This window comes from Vulpes vulpes, chromosome 11, assembly GCF_048418805.1.
Source record: "Vulpes vulpes isolate BD-2025 chromosome 11, VulVul3, whole genome shotgun sequence".
In the NCBI taxonomy this organism is placed as follows: domain Eukaryota; kingdom Metazoa; phylum Chordata; class Mammalia; order Carnivora; family Canidae; genus Vulpes; species Vulpes vulpes.
Window position 1 is genome coordinate 67605012 of NC_132790.1, and position 13359 is coordinate 67618370.

At 37.0% G+C, this 13359-nt stretch overlaps 1 protein-coding gene across 18 annotated transcripts in view; it reads left to right on the forward strand.

Moving 5' to 3' along the window:
* NEK10 (NIMA related kinase 10) overlaps positions 1–13359 on the forward strand; it is a 227458-nt gene that overhangs the window by 153273 nt on the left and 60826 nt on the right. For all 18 annotated transcript variants that reach the window (XM_026006386.2, XM_072726668.1, XM_026006380.2 and 15 more), the window contains 3 exons: positions 10817–11000; positions 11105–11191; positions 12649–12703. In XM_026006386.2, coding sequence (XP_025862171.1) covers positions 10817–11000; positions 11105–11191; positions 12649–12703 — 326 coding nt within the window. The remainder of the gene's footprint in view (positions 1–10816; positions 11001–11104; positions 11192–12648; positions 12704–13359) is intronic.

Here is a 13359-nt window from a genome sequence, read left to right on the forward strand (position 1 = left end):
CTATTTTAAAGCTAAATAATTATTTCTTTTTACTAGTATAGTGAGTTCATTCTCTCTGGAGAACTTTCACATCCATAACTCTAACAGGGAACAACATAAAAAGAAATTGAAAATGCTTGCAGTTTATAATTAATAATAGAAGAACAAAGATTTGTTGAATATCTTCTGAATGTAAGACATTGTGCTGGCTATTGTGACGATGTTAAAAAATTTAAAGGAGTGATCTCAGTCATGAAGTGATGTATCCAGTCTACTTGGGAAGCCAAGACATACATGCAGCAGGAAATCTGGGTAAATACCAAATGAGATCTCTGGCTGATATAATTCAGGGAGGCTCCCAAAACAAGCAGGGTCTAAGATTGGGCCTTGGAAGTAGGTAAAGAAGTCACTCCTGGATGGAAAAGAATAACAAAAGTGCATGAGCTCCAGATACACCAGCTTAGCTTACTTAGGACTACTAATCACATTTTAGAAATGGTATTGTTTTATGCTTTAACTTAATAGGCAAGAAAAGGTAAACCAAGAGAAGAGATTTGGCTAAGTTCACCAAGCTGGTTTGCTGCTTTTGGACCTTGGACTGAAAGTTGGACCTCCTGATTTATAATGCATATTTTGATATGTATAGTTTGGAAAGTTGGGGCAAGCAGGCTGATGCTAGATGGCAGAAGTTTGTGAATACCTAGTCATGGTATTCAAACATAGTATTTGTGTTTAATCCTAGGTAGTGGGGACTAAAGCTTTGAATTTCTCCAAAGTAACTAAACCACCAAATTATCAAATTGAAGGCTTATTCTTCCTTATTGTTCATATCTCCTCCCTGAATTTTTTTTTTCCTGGTGGTTTCCATCTTATGTCTCTGAACACTCTTTCTTTATTCCCTCTTCCAACACTGGATTCTTAAATTTTGATGTTCTGCTTCTCTTCTTGCTCTTCCATTGAGTGAGCTCTGTCCAGTTCCATGGTTTGCCATTTTGTATGAATTTGGGTAAAAATTGGTTGTACAAAATGGGAACTTTATTTTCTATAATCATGTATCACTTTGTTTTGAGCCACTTTTCCTACTGATAGCAGAAAATGGTGGCTATAGCCATTAACACGTATATCAGCTGTTCTAGTCTAAGTTTTTCTAAGGGCTCTCCTCTCCACCTCCCTCTTCCAAGATGACAGCTGGATACAGGAACAAGCTTAGGTATCCTCGACCCAATGGGAGGGGGCTCTGTGCATTGCCTTCTTCTTTGGCCTCTGTTGACTTTTGATGAGGTGAACCTATCCTTGTGGCTTTGGGGGACCTATCATGGCATCCCTGGTTTGAAATGTCTGAGAAATCCATCTTACCCTTCCAGTTCTCATTCTCATTCTCTCACATTGGGTCATTGCAATATCCAATGTTCTTAACTCTAGGCTCCTCCTCAGCCCTAGCAGTGATTCAGGGTACCAGCTCTGCACTATCTACAGGGTTATCAGGAAGTGTGTGTGTGTGTGTGTGTGTGTGTGTGTGTGTGTGTGAGAGAGAGAGAGAGAGAGAGAGAGAGAGAGAAGGGAGAGCCATTTGTTTATCACAATAATGTTGACTGCTACCGGCACTTAAGGGAAGCAGCCAGGAATGCTAATATTATGTATATTAGTGTGTATACAACAGTCCTACACAGAATGTATAAAGCAGAACCAGTAGGAAATACATATGATTTGTTGCAAGGAATTGTCTTATACAATTGTGGGCCTGGCTAGGTAAGTCCAAAATCCATAGAGTGGGCTGGCAGGAAGGGCAGGTTTAAATTCTTGGGCATAGGCTAAACCTGCTGTCCACAGATGGAGTTTCTTTTTCATCTTGAAGAAGCCTCAGGTTAAAGACCTTCCAAATGATCAAATCCATTCTATGCAGGTTATCTAGAGTCATCTCCCTCCCTTTACTACCTCTATGTGCCTACCAAGATCTTTCAAACATCACATCTAACCTTGATAAATTATCTCATGTTTAAGATGAGGAGTAAATGTTCCCATAGTGAGTCCTAGAAATGTACTCTAAGCTTTTGGAGAATTACAAACAGGAAGATTTCTGTGATAGGCTCATGTTGTCAAACTACTGAAATATAGAGCATATAATTATTATCCTAAATTCTGTCTACCTTTGGGTGGGGAGGGGAGGGACCAGCTGGTAGAGCATTTGTCAGCAAATATTATTTTCTAAATCCACAATCCCTTTACAATTTCACTTAAAGAAGTGGAATTCTCATTGTAGTTTTCTAATACAGTCTGTATATGTTCTTGGCAAAAGTTATTGACAGGCATTTGACATAATCCTAAATTCTCAAATGTCTTTAAAGTTGACCACTTAAGGACTGAGAAGATATGCAAGTAACTGATTCTTACTTTCTTAGTGCAAACTTAAAACAGTTGTGCCATTTATTTACCTGAGTTGTTTTATTTTTATTATACCATATGTCATTTACAATTGCTGAACACACCACAAAAACCGTGTGTCTGCAATCCTCTGCTAAGAGATTAAATTTAGCCATGTAGAAAATGATGTATTTTAAAAGGACAATATTTTTGTGAACATCTTTGCTTTTATTGTCTGGTTAATTGTTGACTGAATTTCCCCCAAGGCTGTGACAATGCAACAAATAATGATGCAGTGAAAGAAGTATTGGGAAAAATCATGACTTGTTTTGGAAATGTTCTATACTTGTTATGGTTTAAGAAAACAAAGCAATGCCTTTTAGGCTCCCACACGGATATATATACAATTCTCACATCCACATCATAACTCCATCTTTGTTTATTGAGATATAATTTACATATAGTAAGATGTACACATTTTAATTACTTAGTTTAAATACTTTTGACACATGGTTAACTTGCACCCAAAATCAGATTGGGAGCATTTCTAGCACCTCAGAAATTTCCTTCATGCCACTTCCCATACAGTTCTCTGCCCATGGACAGACTATTAGGATTTCTGACACTATGGATTACTTTGACCTATTGTTTCTTCATATAATATAAATCACAAACAGTATGTACTCTTTAGCATCTGCCTTCTTTCACATGACCTAATGTCTATGAGATTCGTCCATGATATTGTGCATAGCAGTCATCTGTTTATATTATTAGATAGTATTATGTTGTATGTATATATCATAGTTTATTCTCCTGTTGATGAATGTTGTATTGTTCCAGATTTGGGGTTTTACATACAACTGCTATGAACTTTCTTATATAAGTCTTCTTGTGCAGATAATTTCATTTCTCTTCGATAAATACTAGGAGAAGAATTTCAGGGTCATAAGGTAGTTGTATGTTTAACTCTAAAAGAAACTACCAAGCAGTTCTCCAAAATTGTACTGTTTAGCATTTTTAGGAGCAATGTTATGAGAGTTGCTCAATTGTTCTGTATTCTTGTAAACATTTAATATATTGTCTTTTAGATTTTAACCTGTGTAGTGGGCGTAAAAAAGTATTTCTTTGTGGTTTTAGTTTACATTTTCTTGATAACCACGGCTGCTGAGCACTTTTACATGTGCTAATTGTTCATTTATATATCTCTTTGTGTGTGTGTGTGTGTGTGTGTGTGTGTGTGTGTGTGTGTGTGTTTGTGTGTGTGAAGTATCTATTCAAATCTTTGGCCATTACTTGATTGAATTATTTGTCTGTTTTTGTTGATTTTAGGAGTTCTTTATATATTCCACATGTGTGTTGTCAAATATATGTATTGCTAATGTTTTTCCTAGTCTATGTCTTGACTGTTTTTTAATGATTTTTTTTTTTGATGAGCAGAAATTTTGTTGAATTTTAATTTTGTTAAAGTCCAATTTACTTATTTAGTTTTTTGTTGTTGTTAGTGCTTTTTGTATCTTGTTAAAGAAATCACGGCCTATCCCAAGGCTGCAAAAATAGGCTCTTTTTTCTTTTGGTAATTCTTTCTGGTAATAGATTTTATGTTTAGGTCTGTGATCCATTTTGATTTAATTTCATGCATAGAATGAAGAGATTGAAATTTTTTTCCCATATGGGTACCCAGTTTTCCCAGCATCATTTCTTAAAATGTCTAAAGTTTCCTTACTGATTTTACTACACGTCTTTGTTGAAAATCATTTAACACTGTATATGTGGATTTATTTCTGAACTCTATTCTGTTGCCTTTATCTGTGTATCTATTCTTAGGCCAGTACCACACTGTTTTGATTATTGTAGACTTTTAATAAGTCTTGAAATTAGGTTGTATAAGCGTTCAGATTTTGTTCTTCTTTGTCAAATTTGATTTGACCATTCTAGATCTATTTACTTTTAATTTAATTTAATTAAAAAATTTTTAAGATTTTATTTATTTATTCATGAGAGACACATAGAGAGGCAGAGACATAGGCAGAGAGAGAAGCAGACCCCATGCAGGGAGCCCAAAGTGGGATTCGATCCCGGGTCTCCAGGATCATGCCCTGGGCCGAAGGCAGACACTCAACCACTGAGCCACCCAGGCGTCCCAATTTACTTTTAATTTTAGAATCAGTTTGTCAGTTTCTTCAAAAAATAATGCTGCTATTTTGATTTCTATCCTGTTTTAATATGGAGAAGAGCTTTGCCATACTTTGAAAAATCAGTGTTTTGTTTCACTTATTCAACAAAATTTATCCAGCACCTATTCTCTTCTGGGGACTATTCAAGTCTGTATTCTAACAGTAAACAGAAAAGTCAAAGAATTCCATCTCACAGTGGAGGAAGACAAATCATAAGTAAATTAATATACAGTTAAGTCTACAGGCAAAAATACGAAGGCAAAGTAAAAGTGATTGGTAGATGTGGAAAGACAAGCTGTTTTAAATAGGGATATATATGGAAGGCTACTATAACTGCAGGACTTTTGGCTAGAAACCAGAATACATTAAAAGAATGAGCTGCACAAATATCTGGAGGTGCAACATTGATGGCAGAGGGCATAGCAAGTCCAGAAATCGGAGGTGGGAGCATGCCTGCCAGATTTAAGGGGCAAGCAAGGAGGCCTGTGTGGCTGGAATCCAGTGAGTCTGGGGAAAGAGTAGGAGATGAGGATGCTACAGTCCATGGTATAGACTTGAGTGATGTGTGTTTTGAGCAAAGGGGTGACATAATGTTTTAAAATCATACAGCTGATTGCTGTGTATGAATTGACCATTGAGAGTCAAGAATGGAAGCAAGGAGATAGATAAAAGATGATGGTGATTCTTTTCCTTGATTTTTAATTCTTTGTTTACTGGCACTTAATCACTTTGGTATTTTGACACCGTGTATTAAGTGTGTGGTTTGACAAGAACTAGACCTTCCCTTCTGTCATTCTGTATTAAAAATGAAACAGTAAGTAGGGTTCTAATATGTGGGGTTTGTTCTTATTGATGCCACCTATGTCTAATTCCGTACTATTTCATGCCTTAACCAATGCTGCTTGTCAATTGCATTTCTTGTTTTTTTGAGCAATCCAAATTAGAATGCCTTAAGACTTGACCACTTGATGATTCTCTGTGCATGGTTTTTTCTAGATGTTAAATGGAATTACTGGATTCTGTCCTCCTTTAAAATGCTTTCAGAAGTATTCACACATACATTCAGTTCTTTTCCTTTATTAGCATGTAGTTTTGAAACAAAATGGTGGTCAGTCAATGTTGATGTAGACCGTATCTTCTGTATTTTTAATAAGGGATACCTTCAGATTATGGTACTGTTTTCTTCATCCTTATTAGTCTTATTTCTTCTAACAACCTATCTTTGAATTCAGAATAATAGAGAACCTGTTGCAGATACTAGACCATTTATGGGGTGGCAGTGAAATGCTATCGAGCATGGTAAATTTGATAGTGGAATTTTCAATGGAATTGTAATAATTCGTCCACTAATTTACTTATTTTAAGACAGTTCATTAGTCTTGTTCTTGTGCTTTTAAGAAGTTCTAATTAAGAGAGTGTCATTATAATAGTGGGATCATCATTATATGCCTTTAATTATACTAAAGCAAAATTTTTGGCTTTGTATGAATATTTTTTAAAAGTTCAAAATAAAAAATAGTTAATATCCAAACTTGAAGAGAACATTTCCTTCATTATATAATATTTGTAAATTTAGTTATTGCCAGAACCTCTCACACCAGTTTTTCTGGTTTAATTTGAACATATTGCTCTTCTACTTGATATACAGAGCACAGGAGCAGGGAAATGCTTCAGGATTTCAGAAACAAAAAAGATAGTGATGTCAACCAAACAACTTTGAAGCTAAAAGATCCCCAGCTATCATAGTAAGGGACCAGGCTCCAAGCTTGCTTTTGCGGCCCACCGTTGTGTAGGGCAAAACCAAGTGTCTGAGAGTGAGGTCCTAGATAGGAGCCTCTCATGGCACCTGCTAAAGTGGTCAGACCACTTAGCTATGGCCTGGGTCAATGTGGCCCCTTCAGCCCTCTTGGCCACACTGGATGATTTTCTTTTTTAAAGATTTATTTATTTATTTGAGAAAGAGACAGAGGGGGGGGCGTGTGAGTGGGGGGAGGGGCAGAGGGAGAGGAAGGGAGAGAGAGAAGCAGACTCCCTGTTGAGCAGGGAGCCGGATGCAGAGCTGGATCCCAGGACCCTGAGATCATGACCTGAGACAAAATCAAGGATCAGACGCCCAACCCTCCAGGTGCCCCTGGCTGATTTTTTTTAATACTTTGAAATTTAGGGACTAAATTTATGCGCAATAATATATAGTCAATGACCTGTCTCCTATTTTGGATTTTCTTTGTGCTATCATTCATGAAAAGCACAGAATGTGGTTTGCCATTAAAAAGAAATCACCTCAGCCAGGTGCATTGCTGTCAAGCACTGGGTAGCCCTACATTTATGTGTCTAAGGTCACAGTTATTAACCAAACAAAGAGAAGACACTAGGGAGAGACATAGCTCAAATACAATGACTATTTTAGAACAAAAGAGTGTATTCTTATGGTTCTCAAGTAAAGCATCTATAGGATATAGTTAGTGTTATGCTTTATGTTTATTTTTTGCTTCTTTTTCTTTCTCCTTATAAAACATTCCGGGCAATTTAAAAAATTGCTCTAGTTTTAATAAAATAGGCTCTCTTAATTCTTTTCCTACTGTTGCAGTTAATTTAGGCAATGTCAGTCTGTTACTGTTAGAATTTCTATTCAACTGAAAATGTATTATAATCTGCTGCACACATAAAAAATTACATTATAATGAGCAAAACCGAGCTAAACATAATTGTGCCTATAACAGCACTGTGACAGGAAGTGTCTCCTATAATGGTGATGATTTCCATATCAGTGATAATTTTATTGTCTGATTTGCATTGTCTTCTTCTTGCTGCCATATTGATGCACAGAATGTGTCCATCCGTTCCTAGGAGATATATAGATGCCAAAAAAAATCTAGTTAACTCTCTCTCCTATTCCTAGAAAAATCTTAAGTAATTAGAAAGTACAAAAGATGGCAGCAGCCAAATTGCATCCCCCAAGACTACACCCCCCCCCCCCCCACACACACACCCTCAACTTCCATTAATAGGTTTATGTACTTGCTGGAGGCAACTTTTGAAACTACCTTAATGGCCTCAACTCTTAGGTTAAAAACATTTAACTATCTCTGCTTTTGGCCAATGCCTACTGGGTTACAGAGGCATATTATCCTTGCTGGGTGAGCCATCTCTAATACAGATGAATGGAGTTTTACAACTTCTCATAAGTGCAAAGGGGAACAAGGAAGGGAGACATTCACTCCTACTTATGGATATATCACCAAATAGTCTCTTCAGCTCTTAGAGAAGCATCATGATGTAGGATTCTGGAGAAATGGGCAAAATAAACACACACACACACACACACACACACACACACACACACACACAAGCTACAAAACCTACTCATTACATAGGGGAATTCACCTGGCCCTTTTCTCCCTTAAATCTCAATACAGCAACTACTTACTAAGCAATGCTGTATACAAAACATTGTGCAAGGAATGGGGTGTTTGACAGGGACTAAAATAGTTCCCAGTTCAAGGAGAGAGTTGGTAATGAGTTGGATACTTAAATATTTACAAGGAAAAACTCTGGAAATCACACTCAGGAAAATGCGTCTACAGTGGTATATCATTTATTGTCAAGTTCAAGAACTCTATAGATTTTTTTGAAGCAAAAACTGCTACAAGAGATTATAGAAACAGAGGTTTTTAAAACTAAAACAACTATACATTCTACATTGCTGTATCATACCTTCCATGCTTACATATTTTGAAGAAGCATCTCTTTCAAAATGTGAATTTCCCCTTTATCAGAAGTTAAGCAAACACCCAATTATTTATGGATGCAATTTTGGTGGTTGCAAATAACTTGATTTGCAGCCCAACTGGTTCTTGGGTATTGATTGCAAGTCAAAGCTCCTAACATCTAAAATGCTTATATCAAGACTCACAGCTTCTTCTCATTCTTCATTCAGCCAAAGAAAAATATCTTATCCATGCCTGTTTGAAAAAGAAACAAAGCCTTTGCTCCAGTTTTGCTAGTTTTAGAGATTTATGGTTTCTGACATCCAATTGCATCATGCAATAAAGAGTTTTATCAACTCAAAACTGATCTCTCTTTTTTTTAAAACATTGATAGCATTGACACATTTTGAGTGTATAGTCCCTATAGGGCTATAAATCCAGTTGTGGTCTTTAGAATAGGACATTAGATTATTTATTTCAAATAAAAACATCACAGGAAGAAAAAGGCCTACATTATTTCTGTGTACATTTCTAACTTCCATTGAGGAAGTTGGAGGAAGATGGATCTGTGAGCTTGGACAGAAAAATAAGGAAAGCATGGAAGGAGTTGAATAAGCTTGGCACGAAAGTTTTGAGCCCAGAGGGAGCCTCCTGGATTTGGTATCAGAGGCTAGCTTGGGAAGAGCTGAAGCTGGCATTGGGAGCCCCTTGAGTCTTAACCACAGGAAACATTTCTGAGAAGCACATATTCAGCAATGCCAAAGGGCATCTGAAACATTTTCCATTTTGGGATTTAAGGTAGCAGACTAGAGTAGATCCAAAAAACAGGAATGAACAATGCTCAGTCACAAAAGCAGGAAGATTTTTTTTTCAATTGGAGTTCAATTTGCCAACATGTAGCATAACACCCAGTGCTCATCCCATCAAGTGCCCCCCTCAGTGCCCGTCACCCAGTCACCCCAACCCCTGCCCTCCTCCCTTTCCATTACCTCTTGTTCGTTTCCCAGAGTTAGGAGTCTCTCATGTTCTGTCACCCTCACTGATATTTTCACTCATTTTCTCTCCTTTCCCCTTTATTTCCTTTCACTATTTTTTATATTCCCCAAATGAATGAGACCATATAATGTTTGTCCTTCTCTGATTGAAAGATGAATGGATAAAGAAGATGTGGTATATGTATACAATGGAATATTACTCAGCCATTAGAAATGACAAATATCCACCATTTGCTTCAATGTGGATGGAACTGGAGTGTATTATGCTAAGTGAAAAAAAGCAGGAAGATTTTGAACACTGGACCGAGGACTCACCAAAGAGAACTAAAATGCCCCTTCAACTGCGTGTTAGCTTCAACAGAGCAAGAAATATCTCCCAGCATCTTGGTGAAAGCTTTAAGAAAGCACAATGAAAAAATTCTCAGGGAAAAAATAACAAGCAGAAATTGATTGGACAGTTCACATTGCACAAAATGTCTTTGATATTCTTTTTTTTTTTTTGTCTTGTTTAGTGAACAGAAACATGTGAAAACTTTCAGAGGTTAATTTCAAACTCCAGTCACTCATACATCTTAGATTTTCTTCACCTTCCATTCAGTCCCTGTGGAGTTTTTAGGAACCTTCCCCTGGTGACTGTGGGTGTCAGTTTCATTTTCGAAAAAATATCTGAAAACAAAACAAAACAAAAAACCATGGACCTGTCTCTCTACAGAGCATTGCTCACCACCAGAGCCTCTGCCCCCAGCTCTATTTTTCAGGAGACCTCACCTCTCTCCCTCCATGGCCTGGCTCTGTCTGCTACCAAGTTCCCAGAGATTTGAAGAAACTAAGCCCTACTTACCCTCTGTGGTGCTGAGATTTGATAGAAGTGGTTTTTTTTTAATTGATGTATAGTTGACACACAATGTAACTGTAGTTTCAGGTGTACAACATAGTGATTCCATAATTCCATACCTTATGCTTTATTCATCACAAGTGTAGCTACCATCTGCCACTATACAATGCTATTACAATAGCATTGACTATACTTCCTATGCTATGCCTTTTATCCCCGTGATTTATTCAGAGAGCTAATTATTATTATTATTATTATTATTATTATTATTATTATTATTGAGAGTCGGGTGGGGTGACGGGGGGAATGGAGGAGAGAGAGAATCTTAAGCAGGCTCCACACCAAGTGCAGAGCCTGACATGGGGCTTGGTCTCACAACCCTAAGATTATGAGCTGAGCTGAAATCAAGAGTCAGACGCTTAACCAACTGAGGCACACCAGAGAGCAAATGTAATTAAGATACTTTAAAGGAGAGTAATTTTGGCTTAATTGATCTTTTACTTAATGCTGCATTTTCTATCATTTTGCACAGACCTCTGTCATTGAGCATCTTAGCACATCCATTCTTATTTGTCCAGTGGTGCAGATATACTTTGTTAAGGACTGAATGAATTCTGCTGCAAGCATGTAGATAGAACTATTAATGGTACTTTAGCGCAAATATTTATAATAACGTAGCAAGGATTTTAATATACGTTCTAATGAGCTTTGGGTGCTACAGAAGGAAGGAAGAAAAGGCTGCTATAAGTTGAATTTCTCTTTCAGGAAACCTTTGAGAAGGCAAGCTTGAGTAGCAGCAGCAGTGGAGCTGCCAGCCTGAAAAGCGAACTTTCAGAAAGTGCAGACCTACCCCCTGAGGGCTTCCAGGCCCCCTGTGGTAAGGATGAAGACAGGGCCTGTGATGAAATCCTGTCGGAGGAGAACTTCAACTTGGAAAATATTGAGAAAGGTAATTCTAGTGAAATGATGACATCATGAATACACTTGATTTTTGTCTGTTTCAAGGTTAATTTACTCTTTATTTTATTCTTCTACTCTTTTATTCATGTGCAGATATGTACTCAGAGCTAGATGATGAACTGGACATTTCGGACAACTCTAGCAGCTCCAGTTCAAGCCCTTTGAAAGAATCTACATTCAGTAAGTTTTCTTTGCTGGCCTGCGGGTTCCAGCAGGTCATGGTTTGGGAATCACACTTGGGAGTTGGGTAAACACCATCATATACTTAAGACAGAGGTTTATTTTCCAAGTGCAGTGCTAATTAGGACAGGTTTGTCTAGCCCTCTTATGGACCCAGAGGCCAACTGGTGCTGTGGTCTTCTGATGCCTCAGGTGTCAAATGAATAGTTTCATTATTTCTACCAGCAATCCCAGCTTCTAACTGGGGAGTAGAGATAACTAATTTGGAGATACACTAAATAATCACAGGAGTAATGGAAGTGACCTCTTATGAATCTATTCTATAGGGGTTACAGACCTGGAGAAGAAATTAGTCTTGGGGTAGACTAAGTTTCATACAATTTTATTTCCAATATAAGGGATAGATTATATTTTAAACACTAAAGTAAAATAAATATTTTAGTGATCTAATACTATGAATAAATAGGATATGTAAATTCGGTCCATAAGTTAATCTTGACTCTAAAGTTAAAACTGGAAAGTAAGTAGTCTGGAGTATGGGGTATGGAAAGGAAAAGCACATTTGGATAAAATTTAAAGATTATAAGGAAAGATAGAATTCAATTCATTCAAGAAATCTGGAACTGAAAGAAAAGATAATTTAAAGAAAGAATAATTTTTTAAAAAGAGTAAGTTGAAGGCGTATTAATTAGGATGGGTAGAAATATTCGAAATAAAATTAGTATAAGTAATTTCCTCTCATTAATGACTATACTATGAAAATCTCATAAAATAAAGTTTAAAATGGTGTCCCTAAGAATCCAAGGAAAATCTCTAAGGAGCAAGCTTCATTTTTTGTTCCTTTCCGAACTTAATTGTCCATAAAATAGTGACTAGATGTTCCAGATTTTCGGGGACAATCTCAGTTTCCAACATTGATCTATTTTTTCACAAATTCCTGCCTGCTAGATATAATGCCCTGATTTGTGATTAGAAAACATGAAAGTTAAACAAGAAAAATATTCATGCATATGTAGCAAATTCTAGAAACAGTTAATTACTGCCTGTTTTGAGATGAATTCAGCTTTGTATATTCTGGGTAACAATAGTGGTGAGGGTCAGTGGGGAAGTGAGGAAGGAAAAGCTGGACCCTTCAACTTGCATGTGTAACTTGTAGTTATCTTGGCAAGGGCTTTAGGATAATTATTACATAGATATTTTATTGTACTTTATTAGCTATTAATAACAGAATTTCCTTATTTAGTTTCCTTTTGAAAAAGGACCTTAAACAATCCTGTCAAGTAAACAGTAATTTGAAACATTATATTTTAACTGATACTTTTATAAATGAAGACCATCTTCAGATTATGTAGAATTGCTCACGTGATAGAATACAGCATTTTTTAAAAGTTAGTAAATAGATAAATAAAAAACTTGCAGAGGGAAATTATCAAGATATTTTTATGTTATTGTTTCAGGCATTTTAAAGAGAAGTTTTAGTGCCTCAGGAGGAGAAAGACAATCCCATACAAGGTATGTACACATTGAGCTCCCAGAATTCTGTAGAGCTATTATTAGTGGCTGAACTAAAACCTCATAGCCTAAAGTCACCATGGACATGTGGTAATAGAGGTTGATAGAGTCCACCCTCCCAGCACTGATTTAGTTTACCAAGTAGCATACTGGAAAGAGTACTAAGCTTGGAGCTGGGTCTAATCTAGCTTTGTGATCATTAGAGAAGCAGTTAGAGCCTCTCAGAGCTCAGGGGTGAGCTGGAGAAGTAGGTAGTGTGCTTCATGAAGTCATCTGGAGCCCCAGCTCCTTATATGTTGTTTTCCCACATCCGTGGGATATAGGGCTCATCCTCATAGCAAATGTGGCAAATTCAGACCCTATCACATCCACATCCTGGCCAGCAGGAAGTGGCAAGGGCAAGTGGAGACATGGTCTTTCCTTTTAAGGACATGACTCAGGCATTGTGCTCATCCCTTCTACTAACAACATATCATTGGCCAAAACTTAATCATATGAACACATCTAGCTAGCTACAAGGGAGGATGAATATATTTGGGGGATTCTGTTTTAAAAGAAAAAAGAAACTTATTTTAGGACAACCCACAATTTCTGCAAGTTATCTCTTGGACTAAAGACTAAAATGAAACTCTTAGGTTTGGCCTTTTGCAAGTCCC